This window comes from Haliaeetus albicilla, chromosome 24 (genome assembly GCF_947461875.1).
Source record: "Haliaeetus albicilla chromosome 24, bHalAlb1.1, whole genome shotgun sequence".
In the NCBI taxonomy this organism is placed as follows: Eukaryota; Metazoa; Chordata; class Aves; order Accipitriformes; family Accipitridae; genus Haliaeetus; species Haliaeetus albicilla.
In genome coordinates, this window is record NC_091506.1 from 1,127,978 (window position 1) to 1,147,809 (window position 19,832).

Sequence of the window (19,832 nt, forward strand, 5' to 3'; positions counted from 1 at the left end):
TGCAGGAGGGATGTGACATTTCAAATGAAGCATGTAGTTTCTTATATTCATAGGAAGAAATAACGGAGAGATTAATTTAGCTTTCTGGAAGAAAGGAGCATGCTCTCAGAAGAAAAGTCTAGTAAATCAAGTTGATGGATGACTACCCTCAGCCTCTCTCTGTGCCGCTCAGACTGTGTGTTGTTGCCAGGCTGGCATTTCCTGGCTCCTCCACGAGCTCTTTTCTTGCACAGACTCAATTTTTGTAATCAGTTGCTGCAATATGAAAGGTCACTGGATGAAAGCCTTAATAAAAAGAATTGTTTCTGTGCTGGGCATCAGGAGGCTCAGTTGCTACCAGTGGTAATTTTTAGAGCGGTACCTAAGAAGACAAACAACTGATGTCCCATGAGCAGAATTAAAATAAGTCGGAAACTTTTAGAAAAAGGCAGTCTTTTCAAGAGCTGAGTCGTTGCTGGTTGAGCTAAGGACTGACGTTTCAAGGGCAGCCAAGAGGTGCTGACCTTCACCTCTATGTTCACGTCCTGCTAAAGATGTAAACGTGTGCAGTTTTGAGGTCTGTAGCTGCGACTTCTCACCTGCTTACCAGCCAACGTCTCTGGGTCTTTGGCAAGGTCCCGGTGCCTTTCTCCCACCCGTGTCCTGACCCAGCCCGCTCTGGGTGTCCGTCCCACCCGCCGCAGAGCTCCCCAGCGCTCCCACCAAGGGCTGCGGGTGCTGGGAGCTGCTGGGCCAGTTTCCCCAGCCGGGCTCCTGACCTCCAGGGCTTGTAAGCCCCAGTCCTCGACTCGCCCGGGCCACGGAGGGAGCTGAGGACCTGCAGGGCTTCGTCATCTACACAGGGTGTCAGTGTTGTTCCACTTCAGCACAGGGACCGAGCTCCTGAAGGCAAGACGGGGGAAAGGACAGCAAATCCTCCGACTGTATCTTGGCCTCTGACATCTGTTTGGTCTCTACGTGCACCGACAGACCTCGAGGTTTCCTCACTCACCCGTGTTTCCCTGGGCTATAGGTGACCTGGACCCGGACCCGGACCCGAAGCCGGGACGTTCCCTGACGCCTTCTGCACCCCCGGGACGGCTGGATGACCGCGAGTGGCTCGTCCAGGGCAGAGGTGCGTGCGTGGCACTGACCCCTTGGCTTTCTGACAGTTTGCGCTTCTCCCACTTTACTCTTCTGACGGTAAGGAGACTATAGCAGCTGCCTAACCCAAGGAGATGCCAGGCAAGGTGGACAGCCCCATGAAACCCTCCCTCTTGTATGCTACAGCTCCTGCAATGGGCACGTGCCTGTCCAGCTCGCAGGCTCCTTTTGCATACTGGGCTGCTGTTCCTGGCCTGCTTCTTTTGCAGGGAGATATGTTCTGGAAAGCAATTGTCTTTGACATCTGGCTGTGCTTCTCCCTGCTTGGAAAGTCATCAAGACCTCTGCTGAGCAGGGAGCTGGGACTGCTGTACTGCCCTGAGCAAAGCAGCGGGGTCAGCAAAGCAGCACAGGCACGGGCACGGCTGCCCGACTCACCTGGGAGCTGTCCCAGTGCTTTGCTGGAACGCCACTGGGATGAGCTGGACCGGCAGCATCTTCTGGCTGGGGCGTGTGGGCTGTTTGCTGCGAAGCAAACTGCTCACCTGGGACTGGCTTTAGCTGCTACAGTTGAATCTTCCTGCAGTTGTGAGCGAAATCTGCCTTGGGTTTAAATTGGGCTTGAATTCCTCACTCGCCCTTTCCCATAGGAGCAAAGCCCCTGCCAGCACCTCTGGACCCGGTGGGTGAGCCCCGGGAGCAGCGGAGCAGGCTGCCCTTCTTGCAGCACAGGTAAGCAGCTTTGGGGAGTGTGTGTTTTATGCGCTTCTCTGGAAAGCAGCCCAGCACAGCCCCCCATGCTGCTGGGGGTCCCAGGGTCCCAGAGATGGCAAAAAGGCGGCACGCCCCTACCAGGCTTTGGCAACCAGCAGCATGCCCAGGGCTAGTCCTGGGGGCAGACGAGGACCCCTGTGGCACCGACAGCGCTGCCATCGTCCTTGTGCCATCGCCTGCCGCCATCACCAGCCCTCAGGTTGGTGCCAAGAGCTGCCATCCCTGCACCGGGCATCGTGCAGTGCCGTCCTGCTGCGCTGGGCAGCGAAGGTGGGGAGAAGGTGGACGGGTGTTTTACTGGTCCAGCGGTGCGGAGAAGCACCAGTGCTGACTTGGGCATGGGAGAGCCTTGGGGCAGGGGTAAAAACTGAATTTACAGGTGTGGGGCTGCCTTCCCCACAGCCCGGCATCCCCAGCGGCAGGGCTGATAAAATATTCTCTGTCTGAGCATGACCAGAGCAACTCCTCAGAGGTGGGGCCCAAACTCTTGAAGTTTTCTTTGGAATATAAGTATCACACAGGTATTTTGCTAGTCCTTCTCCCAGGGCTAGGTTATTCTGTGTTTTATGTTTTTATTGCTTATTGTCTTTTTTCTCTCCTGGTTTTCATTTTGAAGTTAAAAACCAAAACAAACCAAAACCAACCGAACATACGCACCCCCCCACCTCCTTTTTCCTTTGCACATGGAAAAAAAGCAGCACAGCTCGAAAGGCAACATTTGATCCATAGTAGTATAGGATGGTGGGATTCTACTCCTGCTCATTTTCTTCATCTACACAAACGTTCAGACTAGACATCTGGTGGCATTACATTTCTCAGCCTTAATGAGAGGGGAAAAGATGACTGCAGGACAGTGATCTGCCTAAACATCTCAGAAACACAGTCCTGAAAGGACAGGGAAGTGTCTAAATAAACATGGGAGCCTTGAATTTGATCCATGCTGGGGGAACACTTGTTAGAGAAACAAACCTCTGGTCAAAAAAGAAAAAAAGGAAAAGGGAAGGTGAAGGTTCAGGGACACTTGTTAAGAGCAGACGTGCGTAACGTTTCCTTCAGATAGCAGTGGGCTCGGGGTAACAGCGGAGTCCCCGTCCGGCAGTGGCGGTGTCAGGGATGGAGCAGGGGGAGCGCTGGGGGCCGCCCGGCCAAACCGCCCCTCCTTCCCTGCGCTACCGTCCTGCCAAACCGAAACAGCTGTAGGAGCTGTGAGATCAGCTCTTGCTCTTTATCGAAGAACGTTTTCTTAATCTCTGCTGTCACCGTATTGACAGGGAGGATTCTTAATGAATATCATCTGGGGTCATAACGAAACTCTCGCCAGCGCGCTTGGCCACCGAGGCTGGAGCCGTCATGAGCTCTGAGGAAAGGATTCATTGCTGAGTATTCCCACAGAGCCAATGCTGACATTATCTCCTCTGTTACTATTTACTTCATGGTGTTTTAATACGCTTTCCAAAGGTGTTAAATCAGAGAGATGAACAAATACCTAATGGACAGTCAGGTGTCCCAGTGAGGACAGATGGACCTCTCTCAGGCTTGGGCAGTTGCTGTAGGTTTTTCTCTTGTACTTACAAAGACAACTGATGAGGATTTTTGAGGAACCACCTCTGAGAAACAGATTTTAGGCTTTTTTTTTTCTTTTTCTCATAATTTTAATCCAGCCCCAATGGCTGGGGAGTTAGGTGCCCGTGACACCTCCAGGGACCTGCCACCCCAGCCGCGCTCGGTCAGAGCTGCTGCAGGGGGCCAAGGGGGGCACGGGATGTGCTTCATGCACAAGTTAGTCTTTCTGCTATTTTTTCTGTTAACTGAAAATAGAAACCAGCTCAGAGTAACAAGGGTCCTGGGGTCTGAAAAAATAAACAGTGCCATTTCTAATCCTGTGAGCTGACAGGGAAGTTGTTGATTTGCAGCTTGTAAAGACACGACGACGTTTCGAACCGGCTAGCCTTTGTCCAGCTGCTGAAAGCGAAGGTTTACACTCACATGTATTTATTTTAGACCACTCTTTAATACTAACTTTACGGATATTACATGAAGGTATTTTTTAGAATGCAAATCTCTTTTTCTTTTGTAATGAGAAAGATGCCAGCTGTGATTGTGTAAAGGAGGTGGGTGCTCCCAAACAGGCTCTCCTTCACTTTTTTGCAGTAGGTTAAATACACTGAATGGTTCCAGCTAATTCTTTAGGAGAGGTTAAGAGTATAAACCTGTTTTGTTCTCGTTGCCTCCCAGCGTGCCCCCGATGACAGAGGCGGCGGCCAGGCGAGCCCTCCTGCGCTTCGTGGCCTCCCGATGCTGCTACGGGAGCAGAGCGGCCGGAGCGCTGGCCATCCGGCGGCTGCGGCAGCTGGGGACGTACCGAGTGAGTGCCTCCAGACCTGGCCTCTTGGGCACCTCTTCTGAGCGGCTGGGGTAATTTCCAATTACATAGTGACACCGGGCCACGAAGAACCATCCATTCATTAAATTAAATGGCTTTCATCCTGCTTTAAACGCAGACATACAAGCGCTTTCCGAGAAAAGTCTACCTGAGAGCTGGCTGCAGGCTTTTATAGCTGAAAGGTCCATCCTCCTCTACAGTAAAGCACCACCTTGGCAAAACCCCTGGAAGCCTTCTCTGACATCCTAGCTTTGTCAAAAGAGCCCTTTCCTTACCTAAACCACAGGAACCTGCCCTGCAGCTTGGTATTTTGGGCTCAGGCAAGCACAGAGTGACCTGCAATGCCACGCATCCCCCCAGCTGTAAACCTATTCTGGCAGTGTTTAATTTCACAGAAAACTTGTGGGCTTTGATTCCCTATTGTCATTCCTCCCACTGAAAATAGTTATTGTGGATCTGGTGCTTGCTGCGGTTAGTAGCTGGCTCTTGAGTCAGTCCTGGTTTGGGGAATCGCTGCCCACGAGGCAGTACCCAACAGACCGAAATGGTGGGTTCTGTGCCAGGCTTTGGTGCAGGTTCTGCCAGGGCAGCTGTCCAGGGGAGTGCTGCTGTGCCCACCCCTGCTCCCTTTTCTGGGGCTTCTTGGAGGGGATAATGCAAGAGCATTGAGGAGCGGGGTGCTGGGAGGGCCCTTTCATAGGCACTGTGGGGCAGATCTTCCTTTACGCTGGTGTTAGTTCCACTTCTGAGATTATTCAGATTACTCAGAAACATTATCTGGGCATTCCCTAAGAAATAAGCCACAGGATTCTCCAAATAATGGCAAAATACACTTTTGCCGTGAAAGTGCCAACCAGTTTTTCTCATGCCAGTTGTACTCAGAGACAGAAGAGTCTGGGAATGCTCCCGAGACCCATTATTAGCAAGTCACGGTTCAAATTTAAATGCCTGCCTTGTGCAAATTGTCTTTGTGGTGAGTGCATGATTTTTCTCTTCTAGTATCGACTGGAGACATTCAGTGAGTCGAGGTTAAGCGAGTGGGCGTTCGAGCCCTTCACCAGTAAGTGATTGCCCTGAATCCTGCTGGAATAGCTCTCATGGGATGTGCTGGGGTCTGTGGCAGCGCTCACTGTCCAGGACTCGTGTGGCTCCTGGAGATGACTTGAGCCTGCTTTAACGTGCATCAGGTTTATCTGATCCCTTGTGGCTGTTTGCACTCTGCAAACGTGAACCTGGGGCAAAATGCCTTCCTTTACAAGCTTAGATTGCTTTCCTCACGTTAGGGGAGGTTTTGTGGCATGCCCAGGGAGCAGAGACCATTTGTTCCCTGCCTGCGCAGCAGTAATTTCCTACCAAGTGCCATGTATACTCAAAGCTTGTCAAGACTTGAGATGGGCACCTGCGTGCAGCGGAGCTTTTTACCGACCTGCTGAGGAGTGTGGGGGACCCTTGCCCTGGCTTTTGGGTGGCAGCTGATCCCAGATGCCCGCACTGGCCTGGGGGGTCTGCTGGGAGGGCTGGGGGGAGACGGGGGCTGTGCTGTGGTGGCAGGAAGATGCTCAGCACCTCAGGGAGGCATGGACTGCATAGGATCTGTCCCTGGTGCGACACCTGCGTGGGGATGGGGAGTGAAGTTGGCCGGTCCCCAGCAGCACCAGGAGCCGGCCAGCATACAAGCACCCCCTCCAGCAAGGTGGATAAGATGCCATCCCTCCTGCAGAGCCCGGAGCAGCTGGACCCCCCGGAGATGCCCCCCTGGACCCCTGGGACATGGAGGTCGGGCCCCCCCCACTCTTCCAGGGCCAGATGCGGCGCTGCCGGGTGCCCGGCTCGGCACTGGTCAGGGTGAGTCCTCGCTCGCTGTCGGCCGCTCGCGGGACCCCCTTCCCCGGCCGGTGGGCTTGTCGGGGCTCGGGGAGCAGCCCCCAGCCGGGGCAGTGTCCCTTCCCCGCGACCCTCAGCTCCTTGATGGACACCTCACTACGGTTCTCATTTTCATGGGTTTTTTCCTCATTGAACACCGGGGAAATTAGTCAGAGATGCCTTCTTCCTGGTGTTTTCTTCTTCTAGAAGTTTGGGGACAAATCTTGCTGCAGCCTTTTCAAGAAAGAGCACTGGATAACCTTTCCTCCTTTGTTAAATTTTTTTTTTCAACATTAGCAGGACATTTGTTTGCATGACAGATCCCATTTAGCTTTTGACAAGCTCTGTAGCTGGTCAATTTATTTTACTTTTTAAGTGAAAGAATGAATAAAGAAAAAAAAATTACTTTTTTTTGCCAGCACTACGTGGACATTTGCCTTTGTTAAATAATTATTATTTATGACTCCTTTAATGGTCGTACAGCACAATTTTATGGTGTTGGATTCTCTCCTGTTAGGACCAGAATTTTATCACTGGATTTAGATGCAGGAAGAGTGCCTGTGCATAATATGAGATATCTAAAATCCCTGGGCAGCTCTGTGCATGAATAATCTTCTGATTTCAGGACTGTCACAGATGCCATGGTCACGGCCGGTCCAAGTGCGGGGTGTGCCACGGGGCAGGTCGGGTAAGGAGCTGCGAAACCTTCTGCCAGGCAGCCTGCATTTCCTATTCTTCTAAGTTTGGGGTCCATTTGCAAAATTATAACAGGTGCTATCTTATTACTGTACTTATTACGAGGGTTGGAAATCTGAGGGCAAGTTCTGTTTTATTCCCCCTTTACCACCCTGCATCCCAAACCCACTCGTGTTCAGCCCAGTTCCCAGCTGATGTTCCCGGGTCCTGCAGACTTGCTGAATGGGGGTTGTCAAAATCCTGCCCAGGTAGCAAAGATGTCTTACCCCATCCTCAATCAATAGCCTATGTGTTATAATGGTGAGAGGAAAAGGAGAATTTGCTTCTGCGCTGTTGAAATGAGGTCAGATCTTAGGCATGAAATACAGCAAACTGTTTGCTATCTTTCAGATATGCTCAGTCCTGTATTTGGGGTTTCTGAATGGGAGAGGAGGTTTAACCCAGGGGTACGAGTGCAGCTACAAATCTGGCCTCCTGTCTTTATTTGTTCTTCTGCACAGATATTCCCAGACAGCCAAAAGATGTATTGTTATTGCACAAATTTGCCGTTTAATTAAAGTTAATCTGATTAAACACAAATACTTAAATAGAAGTATACTATTAACTACAGGACTAAATAACAGTGGAAAAACAAGCATGTAAGAAAAAAGGCATTTCAACATAGACTGTGTGTCCAGTTTGCATCACTGGTGAATTTGACTGGAACACCTCGTTAATCCAGGGTCACAATTTATGAGCTATTTTGTACGCTCTTTATTTGCAATGTACATACTTGGCATATGCCTTTCTCTTCAAGCCTGAGTTAGCAATTATTTTGATAATGTGCATAAAAGCTTTTGATTTATAAACCTGACGTTTATATTCTAGCAGTCACCACCTATTTTAATTCTTCGGTGTATTTGTAGACGAGGTGTGTAACGTGCAAGGGATCCCGGCGGAGACTAAAGCAGCAAAAGAGATGCCAGCTTTGTTCAGGTACAGGTCGCAAAAGGTACGATGGGCTCCTCTGCGCGTCAGTTAGTGCGGCTCTGCTCGGAGCGTATTGCTTCCCTTAGGCTATGTTTAGTAGAAACCAGTCATCCCAGTCCTACTGGCTTGGTGGAGGTTATCAGCTGAGGGTCTGCCAGTAGGAGGAAAATACTGGAAAGTTGGTAGGGGAAAAAAAAGCCCTTAATCTGGTATGTCTGAGCCAAAATGGCTCCACTTGCGTGCTGCTGGCAGAGGTTACAGTGCAGAGTTGGAGCATGCTCTACATGTCTGTGTCCTTTTTCTATTTTCTACCATGAAGGCCACTTAACAGATAAAGCAGTACAGCAGTAGCTTTATTCTCCAGGAAAAATGATTAGAAATAGTCTTCGCCCTCTGATTTTTAAATGAACTTTCATTTTAACATCTATTATTCATTCTGTGTGGCCCTCCCTCAGCATTCAGAAACCAGGCTGGTATCCCAAATTTGTGAGAGAAGCTCTTAAGCCTTTGGAAAATAATAATTTTTTAGCTTGCTTTTCTTCCATCTTTTTTACCTTTCTGTTACAAGACTGTCGAATTTCCCAGCTTCTCTGGGAAACTGGAGAAAGCTTTGGATTTTCCAATGAAAGCAGAGTTTCTCAGACCTTCAGGAGCTGCAACTTTGAGTCTCTCCAGGTCCATGCTCAGCCTCCCATGCTGGTGGACTTGGGGAAGGGGGTGGGACGGGGCTGGAAGGAGCCAGCCTGGGATGGCAGCAGCAAACTTCAGAGCTGCTCTTCGGTCTGGTTCCTGCAGCGCCCAGTTGGGGTTTGGCAGGTTTCACAACCGGCGCAGCCTTTTTCCAAACATGAAACTTAACAGGCTTAAAAATTATCTTTAAGTGACAAAAAAAGAAGGCACTGTTCTAAAACTGTTTTGTTTATGTGGCTCCATTAAGTTTAAAATAACAGAGATGGTATCGTGCATAATCATGGCAGTCATTTTAAAGCATGAATCCACTGGGGCTAATGATGGCTTGAAGAGCCTTAATGAATCAGTTGTTAACTGCTGCTAATCTGTGTTGCTCTGATGCAATCAAAATGCTCCATGCACAAGCATATGCCTCCTGCATCTGTTAGAAGCACGGGCAGCAGCATGTTCAAAGTGACACTCGCCTTCCTACCGTTGTGTGGGGAAATTGTGATTATCCTTAATTAGATGTACAAATACATTCTTTGACTAATTCCACATTTACAAATAGATCTGAGGCTGGCATTAGTCATTTGTTTTTCCAGCAAATATGTTACATCCCTTGAGTCAGAGACCAGAGGAAGACGTATGTGCGGTGCATGTGCTATCATAGACTCCTGTAGCTGCTGACTGAGCTGAGCTACACAAACAGTCTGAAATAAATCACCCTCGGGTCTGCAGGCTTCTGAAAGTGGGCGGTGTTTAAAATCCTGTTTAAAATCCTTTTTGTTGCATCCAAAGGTGCAATACATGTTCTGGCCGGGGCAGCAAGACCTGTGCGACCTGTCGGGGAGAGAAAAAGCTCCAACATTTCAAGCAGCTGGTGATAAGGTGGTAAGCAGCATGGGTAGAAGTTCAGAGCTGTTACTTCTATTCCTTATTTTACCTCAAGGCTTGGGAGCTCAGCTGGGCTTCGTAAGGAGAAGCTGGGAGAGTATTTATTGCCTTTGGTCAGGCAGAAGCAGGGGCTTAGCAGGGCAGCTTTAGTCCTTAATGATGGCAGTCTTGTCCATGGGGGGTGGTGGGAGCCGAAGTGGGTTCAGAGAGGTAAAGGATGGTCCGCGGTCACTCAAGAAGTCAGAAATGGAGACGGAGCGGCTGAGCCGCTGCCTGGCACGAGCTCAGACCCAAAGCCCCCAGCAGGCAGGGGTGACGTGGGGCAGCGGCCGAGCTCCTTGTTCTGGGGCTTTAGTGACGGCCCAACGCTGGCGGCTGTGGTGTTGATCTGGCATCTCCCATTTGGGAGCTCTAGGGCCAGAGATAACAGATGGGGCTGAAAAAGATCTTAGCTTGTGAGGTTTAGCAAAAAGCCATTACCTGCCCTGCCAGGTGCTTCCTGAGCACTTTCCCATTTTTGTACAAAATGCCTTCCATTACCCTGTGTGAAGACCTTCATTTTTCAGAACACCATCTTGTCCATCCTGAGAGATTGGAAATCACCCCAGCCATGCCCGTCACACTGGTAGGACTCCTGGGGGGCACTGGGGCCCCAGGGGTGCACTACCCCAGCCAAGCACAGCTCTGCCAGATGAGATCTGCAGCTCCTTTGGAGGCACCATCAGCTACTAACCATGCCCGTGTCCCAGAGCTAATACAGCAAAATGGTTCACGGTAATAAGAGCCGTGGCTTTGGAAAGGGAATGTAAGAAAGACCTCTCCTGCTGCAAGGAGTAGGAGGCTCTGAAAGCCATAGGGAAAGGTGATCACCATGAAGGTCTGATTTCAAGATTATTTATGCAAGAGTCATCCACGGTTGTTGCATATACAAGGTTATTAAGAAACTAACGCAGGAGCGCACAAAGGTTAGGCAGGCGTGATTATGGTCCTCGGAAATCAGCGAGCACTCAAGCATTGCTCAGGCATTTAGAAAGAGCCTGGAGATAGCTCAGTGCCCTGCAACCAGCCTCAGATCGTTCAGTTGTCTTCCCACCCTCTTGCAGGAAGAACAATGTCTTTGAATTTGTTTCTGAGCATCATCTGAACTTCCCGAGAGAGCTGCTCAGCAAAGTCAGTGGAGAGAATATATTTAAAGATGAAAATGTGGTGGTGAGTGTGACTCTCGGGGCTGGAGGGGATCCCTCTTGGAGCGGCTGTGAAGGAGGGGGGATGTGAAATGGCTTCCAGCTGTGGGTCTCTGCTGCGGTGGCCAGTGGCTGCTCTGGACATGCCCAGTTCCCGTTTGTGGGACACAGCTTTTCCCATTTCTGCAGTCAGGAGAAACTTAGGGAGCAATGGGGTTATGAAACCCAGCAAAAGTGGGTCTTTTTCCATCAGCAGGCACTGGGGGATTGCGACTTTGCTCCTCCCTGCGGGGGCACTGGGGCCAGGGAGCTCTCGGGCTGGAACAGAAATGCTTTGGCAGGCGCAGGGGGACCCGCGGGTGACTGTGCGGTCTGACGGGGCGGCACCAGGACCAAAGCAACGAGGTGGCTTTGGTCCATTGCCCTTAGGTAGTACAGAGCATCCTTAGCTTCCTCTGAGGAACTGAGAGCGGTCGGGTTTTCTGCCTGACAAAATGCGACCAACCCGCGCTGCAGCAGTCAGTGCTCAACCCCCCAGGTTACTTTTGGTGGCCATCGCCAGACTAGCAGAAATCCCACCCCAGAGTCATTCTCTGCAGCTCTCCAGCAGTAGTGGGAGACATCCACCAGCAGATCCATCCCTGGGGCTTTTTATATTGCACATTTTCCACCGCCTGCACAGCGTCAGCGCCGTCGGCTGCAGGCTTTGCAGGGAGAGGCTGTGGGACAGTGGCTCTTGCCCCTTGCCGGAGTGCTGCGTGGTATTGCCATCAACCAGCAGAGCCGCTGGGAGCTCATCCTGCAGGCTGGAGCGGATCTTGCCAGCTTTGGAGCCAGGATCCAGCACAGAGGTGCTGCTGTGGGCTGGGGCTGCTCGCTGTGCTGCCATGGGGACCTGCGGGTGCAGGGCCCTTAAACAAGATGTTCATCAGTGCCGGACATTTCTTCTCCAGCTCCTGTGGTACAGGGCTCCCAGAGGGAATCTGCCTCTGTATACCTGCAGGAGCCTGGGGCGAAACAGTCAAAAAATGGCTGAAGCACAGTGTTCTCCTACAGCCAATGCCATTTCTGTACTGCTCAGTCCTCAGCTTGATTTTTTTTTTTTATGTGAATGCAAATGAGTGAGGATTTAACTCTGCCTTTTTATTATTTATTAGTTGTTTTGCAGTAACCTGTAAAAACTTTAGTCATGTACCAAGACGGGGAGATAGGCACCATCCAAGCACGGACCAGCTTTCCCCCAGAGAGCTATTACTCAGCGTCATGCATCTGTAGTGTAGACTTTGCATCTGGTGTTGCAGAATCCCTTTGGGATTTGAATGATTCTTTAGCATCTGAGTCACTCTCCAACGAATGCTTTAGATCTGAAGTCCTATAAGCATTAAAATCAGTGGGCCCCTCACATAAACGGCTCTCACTCCTGGCTATGCGAGAAGTAGCTGCATTCGTGACTAGTTCTGCTTTGCCCACAAGCCCAGTATTTCTTCTGTAATTTGTCCACATGCCGGGGGAAAACAGAGAGTCTTTAAAAAAAACCTTTCGAATTTAACAGTGTTGCGCTGCTGGAAGAAGGTGACAGTGAATCCTGTCGGGCCACAGCGTCACCGAGCGCTGGTTTTTAACCAAAACTGCCAGCGTGGGAACAGCAGCCTCTGCCTGTGCTGTCCTGCTCCCCGGGCAGCACTAACCGCTGTCTAGAGGGGCACGGTCCCTGTTTTGGACTCTTCTACACTTTGCTGGGGTGGGATGGACATGCCTTTGGGACTTTGATCTCAGCATTTACTCTGTGTATGTCCATTATATGCCCAGGTCTTTCCTTGCATGTGCCGGTAACAGGTGAAACGAATATGTTTGTGCCAGACAAATAGGGTCTCTCTTTTGCACGGCTGGGTTTATTTCTTGCAGGTGTACCCTATCATCGACTTTCCCGATCCCGAGATCTCCCTGGCCTCACAGCGGGCCGTCGCAGAGCACAGCGCGGCGTTTGCCACGTCCTCCCGCATCCTCCGGCAGGTAAGGGGGAAGCCCGGAGCAGAGCCGCCTGCGTGTCCCCCCGCCACCTGCTGCCCACCCCTGCACCCGGGGGGTCAGCTAATGAAGGTTGATTAATGGTTAGACACAATAAGATGTTGAGAATAGTAACCGATTTCATTTTTTTAGAGGTGATCTTTAGCAAATGAAAAAGAAATCCTAATTATCAAAGAAATCTTAGTTATCAAGCGAAATACCAGGGAAATAATTTTTCAAGCACGTATTGAAAGATGTAGGAAACTGTGGTTATTATTGTTCCTTTTACCTTTTCAAAGCCCCGGCAAACATTATTTATTACCACTATTTTTATCTTAGAAGCTAATTTTGAATAAACATTAGGATTCCACTCCATCTGATTCTCGCTAGAGTGTTGTAATCTCTGTTGCTGCTATTATAAAGATGATTGCAAATGCAAAACTTGAGCTAGAACATACTGTCTTTTCACCCACAGGAAAGAGAAGGTTTCACATTAAAAATGCAAGTAAACTGAAAGACCAAAATAAACTTAAAGGGAGATGGTTTGATTTTCCATGTGGTCTGTCAAAACCAGCTCTTTGGCAAATTTCTGTCTTCCAACTTAATTCCAGCCTATAATTTCCACTTCTCAGCATCAAAGGCAGTTTGTTCACTAGATTGCTGCACACCAGCCAAAGCATCCTCTAGCTATATAGGAAAGCAGGTGCTGAAAACCTCCTGCCCTGCCAAATCCCTGGCACCACGTGGTATTTATGCCGATCCGGGCTGCCTTCTGCCAGCACTTTCCCCACCATTGAATTTTTCATCCCCTCCGCTTGTCGTTGGCTGAAGTTCTTCCGCTTAATAATCAACATCTTTTGGAGAAAGCAGGGGGGGAAAGGCTCTTCTCCTCTGCTTGGCTGACTCTATTCTGGCTTCTTACGACATTGGCCATGTGTTGGAAGTAAATATCAGGACCACAGCTACCCTCTGGGGTTGGAGGGGCTGGAGCCAGGCAGACTTTGCCGGGCTCGTTGAGCTTTATGTAAAACAAAGACTTTGCGTGTAATTGCAACAAGAGGCGAGAACCGGGGTGGGCGCCTGCCCCTCGGCTCCGTGCGGCTCCCAGGGCTGCGCTGGCTGCTCAGGAGACCTGACCGGCTGCCGGGCACCGCTTGGCTCCTTTCCTTCTTCCATCCCATCGAGCAGCACTAAGGGGCTGGTGCATGTCGCTGGGTTTGAGCTAGCAGCAGTCCTGGCTGATTACAGATGAAAAATTCACCAAAACTTGGGTTTGGTTGGTGTTAGGGAAAGGCAGGAATTGCCGAACTCATTCTGCAAAGGAAAGGAAGGAGCAAAGCAGGGCCCTCCGTGAGGAGATAAAGTGCCACCGCAGCACTGATACCAGGCTATCTCCTGTAATTCAGCCATGAATAATAATTACCAGATAAGTGGAGATGAAAGCAGCTTCCTTCGCCCTCAGACAGGGAAGGGAGCAGAGCAGCAGGGGTTAAATCTGCAGCAATTTCTGCTGCAGTAACACAGCACGGTGCAGCCCATCACCGACAGCTCTTCCTGCTTCCAAGGGACAGAGGTGATGTGTGTCCACAAAGGTGATGGTTCACCACCACCAGCAGTGTTTGCTGGTGCACATCCCATCTCCCGCGGCTCCCCCACGTTCTCAGGGCAAGGAGAGGGAACCACGTTCACACGCAGACCTCAGCCATGCATGAGATGGGGGCATTTGCTAACACACTGAGGACTGGAAACAAGGGCTTAAAGGACTTAAGGAATTTGCTTAAATAGGTATAAATGCAGTAAAAGTGGTCTAGGATGCAAGGGCCGAAACATGCTAGCTCCTCCATGCTGGCTGCAGCTAGGGAAATTTTTGACGGCTGTAGTGATGGGCTGGTGGGTCTCCATCAGATTTTCTTTCCCCCTTCACAAAGCAGCAGCTCTCTCGGACCTGCAAGGCTTGTGGCTGAAAGTTGGGGCTTTTTCCCTCTCTACATGAGTTGCTCTAAAGCGAGATACAGCATCTGCTCCAAACCGCTTATTTAATTTGAGCTTTTCCTTCTTTCCTTTTCCCAGCGCCAAACAATTGAGCTAATCCCCATCACAGAAGTTCACTGCCAGTATTCAGGGAAGCCTTACCTCTACTACATCTATGGGCTCGAAAACGAGGTGCACGCGCTGGACTACCCCGAGAGGTGCTGCTGCGGCTGCACCGTCGTCTGAGCGCCGGTGCTGGGAGAGAAGCACGATGATGGCAGCAATCACCCCGCGACCCCCTGCACCTGCGGGGACTGGGGATGCTCCAGGACCTTCCCACTGCACCGGTGTGGGACTGCAAACAAAATGGAGAAGGGGAGGAGAACCACGATGCCTCTCCCTCCAACCACTTGTATCTCAGAGCCGGGGCCAGCTCCAGGCCTCCCACCGGGTGCAGGATCAGGCCTTTGGGTAAAGATTTCCCCCTGTGGATGTTTTCCTTTCTTGTTGCAATGCTGTATCATTAAAGTGATGCATATTGACAGTGACATTTTCAGTCCATCTATGCAGTTTATGACTGGTGCCTTTCTTTCCCCATTTTATTTGTCAGTTTTCCTGAGTTACGACATAATCTATAATGATATATTTCAAAATCTATCCAATTAGCAAATCTAACTTTAAAGGATTTCATTTTAAAGTACCCACTAACACCATCTGAGGGGTGGTTGCACCGATATGAAAATTATTGCCTAAGACTAAAAGGCTTTTGCTGTACGTGCTGCGTGCGATGCCCTTGGCGGCTGCAGGGATGGAGAGAGCAGGAGGTTGCGGGGGGAGAGGACGTGGGGTCACCCCTGTGCCCGTGGGCTGGGGGGACGAGTTCTGCCCCTGGGGACAGCACCCGCTCCCTGGCCTCATCCAGACCAGGGGTATTGGCTCAAGTGCCTGCAGGAGGCAGTTCTGCCACATCCTCCTTTTTTCTATTAGCCATCTTGCAACATTTCTCTCAGAGAAACTTGCAGGAGAACCTCTGCTTGCTTTAGGTGTAAGGATAATTTAATTTAAGTAAGTGCAAACACTTGTGTTTGCAGCGCAGAGCTTGAGGAGATGAAGCAAACAGACCCTAAAAAGTTCAGAAATGTGAAAGCAAACAGAAAGATACCAACACTCATATTTAAAAACAAACCAAACAACCCTCCTCTCCTCTGCCGTGATTTTTTACATAGTTCTTGGTTCTTGTGCTGTTTGGGGCCTAACGGAGGGGTTTTGCATGGGTGGTACTGGCAGCCCCCAACAGACTGCTGCATCCAACAGGGATGTGCTCGCCTGCAGCCTGGCACTCATCTGTCACTGAAGTGCCAGCTGAGTTAGTAGGTTATCACAGCAAAATCCACATGGGAGGAACACAGCTCGAGGGCCTGGGAAATTTTTAAAAAATAAAAAGACCCATATGTCGGCTTGAACGGGGATTGTGAGGGGTGAGAGTAAGGGAAAAATGACTGGGGAAACACATTCAGCAGCCGACAAATTTTAAACAAGTGAGTTGAAAATTACTTTGTAAAGGAAGTGTTTTCTAACGCTAATCCTAAAATGAAAAAAAAACCCATGCGGTTTCTGCAAATGTGTAAGCAGAGAGGATGAGAGGGAGCAAGAGAGACAGGAGCTTTGCTGATTTTGCTGTAGGGGGAGAGACACAGGCAGCAGCTGCCGTCTTGGCACAGGGCGATGCTCTCCTGCATCAGCCCTGGCACAGAGCGATGCTCTCCTGCATCATTCCCGGCACAGGGTGATGCTCTCCTGCATCAGCCCTGGCACAGAGCGATGCTCTCCTGCATCATTCCCGGCACAGGGCGATGCTCTCCTGCATCGGCCCTGGCACAGAGCGATGCTCTCCTGCATCATTCCTGGCACAGGGCGATGCTCTCCTGCATCGGCCCTGGCACAGAGCGATGCTCTCCTGCATCATTCCCGGCACAGGGCGATGCTCTCCTGCATCGGCCCTGGCACAGAGCGATGCTCTCCTGCATCATTCCCGGCACAGGGCGATGCTCTCCTGCATCGGCCCCAGCACCGAGGCTGCCCCCAGGGTGGGTGTGCTGGGGGTGTCAGATCAGAGCTGGTTTCAGCCTGTCACCAACCCGGTTCTACTGGGGGATTTTGCAAGCAGAAGCCCCATGCAGGCATGCTCCGAGGCCTCCGTTTGGGCAGGATGCCGAGAGCCACAGGCAAACAAGCTTCTATGCTCCCAGGGAAGGAGCCGCAGGGAAGGGTGGTGGATGCACGACCTCCGCAGCCTGCGCTCTGGGGTCGCTGTGGCTCCGAGGGGCCTCCACCACTGCCGCCGGGTGCTCTGCAGCAAAAGGGAACACAAAGACTAATGGCATTCTTATTAAAACACCTATTTTAAAGGGTTTTTTTTTATGGCTAATTCTGGACTGGCTCTTTATCCTGGGCACGCCTACGTAAGCGTGCCCCAGAACACCTGGACTGTTCCTAACAAAAGTCTGTCCAATCTTTAAAAATCCACAGGGATGTCACTTCTTTTTTTGGCAAACCCTTCACTTCAGAAGTTCGAGACTCCAGAGCACGAAGGAGGTAAGAGCAGGTTTCCCTAGACAGCTCTGCAGAGTTGTTCCGTCCCATATATACATATAAGTGTGTGTGTACTTATAGATACATACGCATTTTCTATAGCCAGGTGCAGTGGAGCAGGCCAGCGGGGCACATAAATCAAGCAGGCTGCCTGCCTGGCAGTGACAGATTGTTTTCGGCAGATGCATCTAATGCAGTTTTAGTCTGGCCTTACTCAGGTTAAACAAGTCCCTGACCTGTGTAAGGCTGAAAAATGACCCGAGGAGCTGATCCTGCAGCTCATCGTGCCAGGTGGCCCGTGCAGCGCAGGGCAGTGGGTGCCGGCGTTGCTGCTGGGGTCCCTCGGAAAGGGCTGCCCTGCCAAGGGGACCGGGCTGGCAGCGGGATGCAACCGGTGGCCATCCGCAGGCAGGGTCCCATCCTCTGCGGAGGGCTGGCCCTGAGGCTGTCGGAGGGTACCTTGCCGTTGTTTGAGAAGACCACACAACACCGTTGGGGCAAAGAGGAGAGAGAGGAGGGCGTTTTTCTTCTGAGACGCCAACAGAGAGGGACCAGACAGTTTGGATAAGCTTTAGAAGCAATCCAAATAGCCTAAATAGTCATCAGGCCAGATTCCTTCTGGACTGAGCAGTTGCTAGTGGTTGTTCAGAAACAAATACAAACCCCACTTCGCTCTCATCGAGTCATTCTTGAAGCACGAGATAAACTTCACCCTCTCTGCTGCCGCTGCTGCCAGTGTGGAAAGGGCCAAACGGTGGTCTCTGAACAATCAGGACCCCGATCCCGCCGTGGCAGCCGATGGACGGCTGGTCGGACATCCTCCGTCTGCAATATCCCGGCTCCCACCCAGCCCCCCCGGGACCAGAGGCAGGGGGCACACACCGCGGGAGCGATCTCGGGACCTTTAGCTCGCTGCTTTCTGCTAAACGCTCAAACCCGCCCGTGTTCCTGTGCGGGGGGGAACACTGTGGCCACCCATGTCTTGCCTGGGCACAGGAGGGGGAGGCAGCGGGAGCAGCCAGAGGCTGTCAGCCCTTCCCGCGCCCACTTGCTGGGCTTCTGTCCCTGTGCCAAACCGTCACCCAGCCAAGGTGGGACGAGCATCCCTGGATGAAGGCACACGTGGGAACAAGGAGCTGACACCCAACGCCCGGTGCCGCCCCCCACTCCCCCGTGACCGCCTTGGGTGGGAGTCCTGCCATTCCTGGCGTTTTTTAAATAGAACTTCAACTATATTTAGATCAAAAATAAATACATTCTTGGCTTGAGCACGCTTTTCGATGCCTGATGAATGAGCAGGACCTCTTTCACAGGAAACTATGAAATTCCTGGGGTGATGGCTTGCCTCTGCTGGGGTGAAGGGAAGCAGAGCTCTGCGGTCCCTCTCTGCCTGCCAGCCTGTGCTCAACGTCTTCACTAGCAGAGGGCACTGGTCATTACTGTTATTAATAACTACACTACTATGTTTATTATTAATGCTGCATGGGAACGAGGAAAGAAACTTGATGGTGCTGAAATCCTTATCCTGTGTTTTAAGGAAAGCGAAACTTTGTAAAGCCCTGCTGGGTGAGAGCAGAGGCACCCTGGCCAGGCTGGACCGTCAGGGATGCTGTTTGGGGACAGCACCTGCACACGGCCGTTGTCAGACATCTCTTCCCCTCATGTTCCCCAGCACCATAACTAGGGATGTTTGGGGGCCTTGGCTAGTTCCTTAATTTCTCTTTATGGACTTGCTGCCTCATCCAGCCTGCTCCCGAGCATACCCACCCTGTGTGCCTGTGCAGCCACCCAGGGAAACAAATGCCATGAACACAGGCTGCAGCCTGAGCACAACTGTAGGTTTGCTTAAATTGACTGTTATTTCAGTCACACCAGCATGTGTCTGCGTAACCTCTTGGTGGGGGCCCCATCTGCAATGAAGGGAGCAAACTCTGCCAGGTGAGTCCAAAGTTTCCCACTGGCCCCCCGAGCCTTTGAGGGTTTATAAAACAAGTTCGACCTTTTGACACGGCATCCCTTAAATGCAATTTCATCCAATAAATATGATAAATTGGTCACAGTGGCTGTGCTTTCAGCGCCTACTCTTCTGTTCTTGGTGGCAGGGGAGCGCAACATCACAGAAGACAGGAGGTGGATGGATTCCCGGTGGGTTTGGCTGGGGTCCCCCACAGCCCTGCTCCCTCCAGCCCTCCTCTGCAGCTCCGTCCTCCCACCGGGATAACCCAAACACCTCCTCTGTGCCAGGAGGGATGAAGTCTTGCACCGAAGCCCACCAGCTTCCAGCCACCTCCCCTGTCCCACCCAGGTCCCCTGAGGCCACCAGGGCCACCGGTGCCTGCTCCAGCCCTGGGAGCTGCAGGCAGCAGCGTGAGGGTCCAGGGGGAAGGAGCTGTGTGCTCCCCTTCCCCACTTCTTCAACCCAATTTAGTTTCCTCCGTGTGTTTTTGCTTCTAGTACCTTTAAAATAACATTTTTTTTTTTTCTATCTGCTAGAGCAGGTTCATCGCCTTAAGTTGGAAAAGCCAAAAGCATACTGAAGAAACTCTTCAAAAACCAGTATCTTCCCAGGAAAAAAATTCTCACTGGATTGATCTGTCCATCTATCTTAGCAGCAAGATTCTTCTCATACTGACCTCCTGACACAGCCTGCTTTTGTGGAGAAAACTGCTCTGAATTAGGCTGCTTTTTCTCTCATCTTTCCGGGTCCTGGAGGGTTTTTTCCAGCGTCTGAGACTGTGCGGGGT

General features: G+C 51.1%; 1 protein-coding gene across 2 annotated transcripts; it reads left to right on the plus strand.

Annotated features, from left to right (window-relative positions):
• Positions 1-961: 961 nt before the first annotated feature.
• On the plus strand, positions 962-15,044 carry SSUH2 (ssu-2 homolog). Of its 2 annotated transcripts, XM_069811767.1 has the most exons (11): positions 962-1,114; positions 1,734-1,815; positions 4,093-4,222; positions 5,240-5,300; positions 5,961-6,085; positions 6,729-6,791; positions 7,705-7,790; positions 9,239-9,331; positions 10,438-10,543; positions 12,424-12,531; positions 14,596-15,044. In XM_069811767.1, the coding sequence occupies exons 3-11, from the start codon at positions 4,103-4,105 to the stop codon at positions 14,740-14,742; spliced, it is 909 nt and encodes a 302-aa protein (XP_069667868.1). In that variant the 5' UTR covers positions 962-1,114; positions 1,734-1,815; positions 4,093-4,102; the 3' UTR covers positions 14,743-15,044. The 2 variants fall into 2 exon arrangements, with proteins under 2 accessions (XP_069667868.1, XP_069667867.1); XM_069811766.1 differs by lacking the exons at positions 962-1,114; positions 1,734-1,815; positions 4,093-4,222; positions 5,240-5,300 and having other exon boundaries at positions 5,687-6,085; positions 7,705-7,774.
• The last annotated feature ends 4,788 nt before the right edge of the window (positions 15,045-19,832 follow it).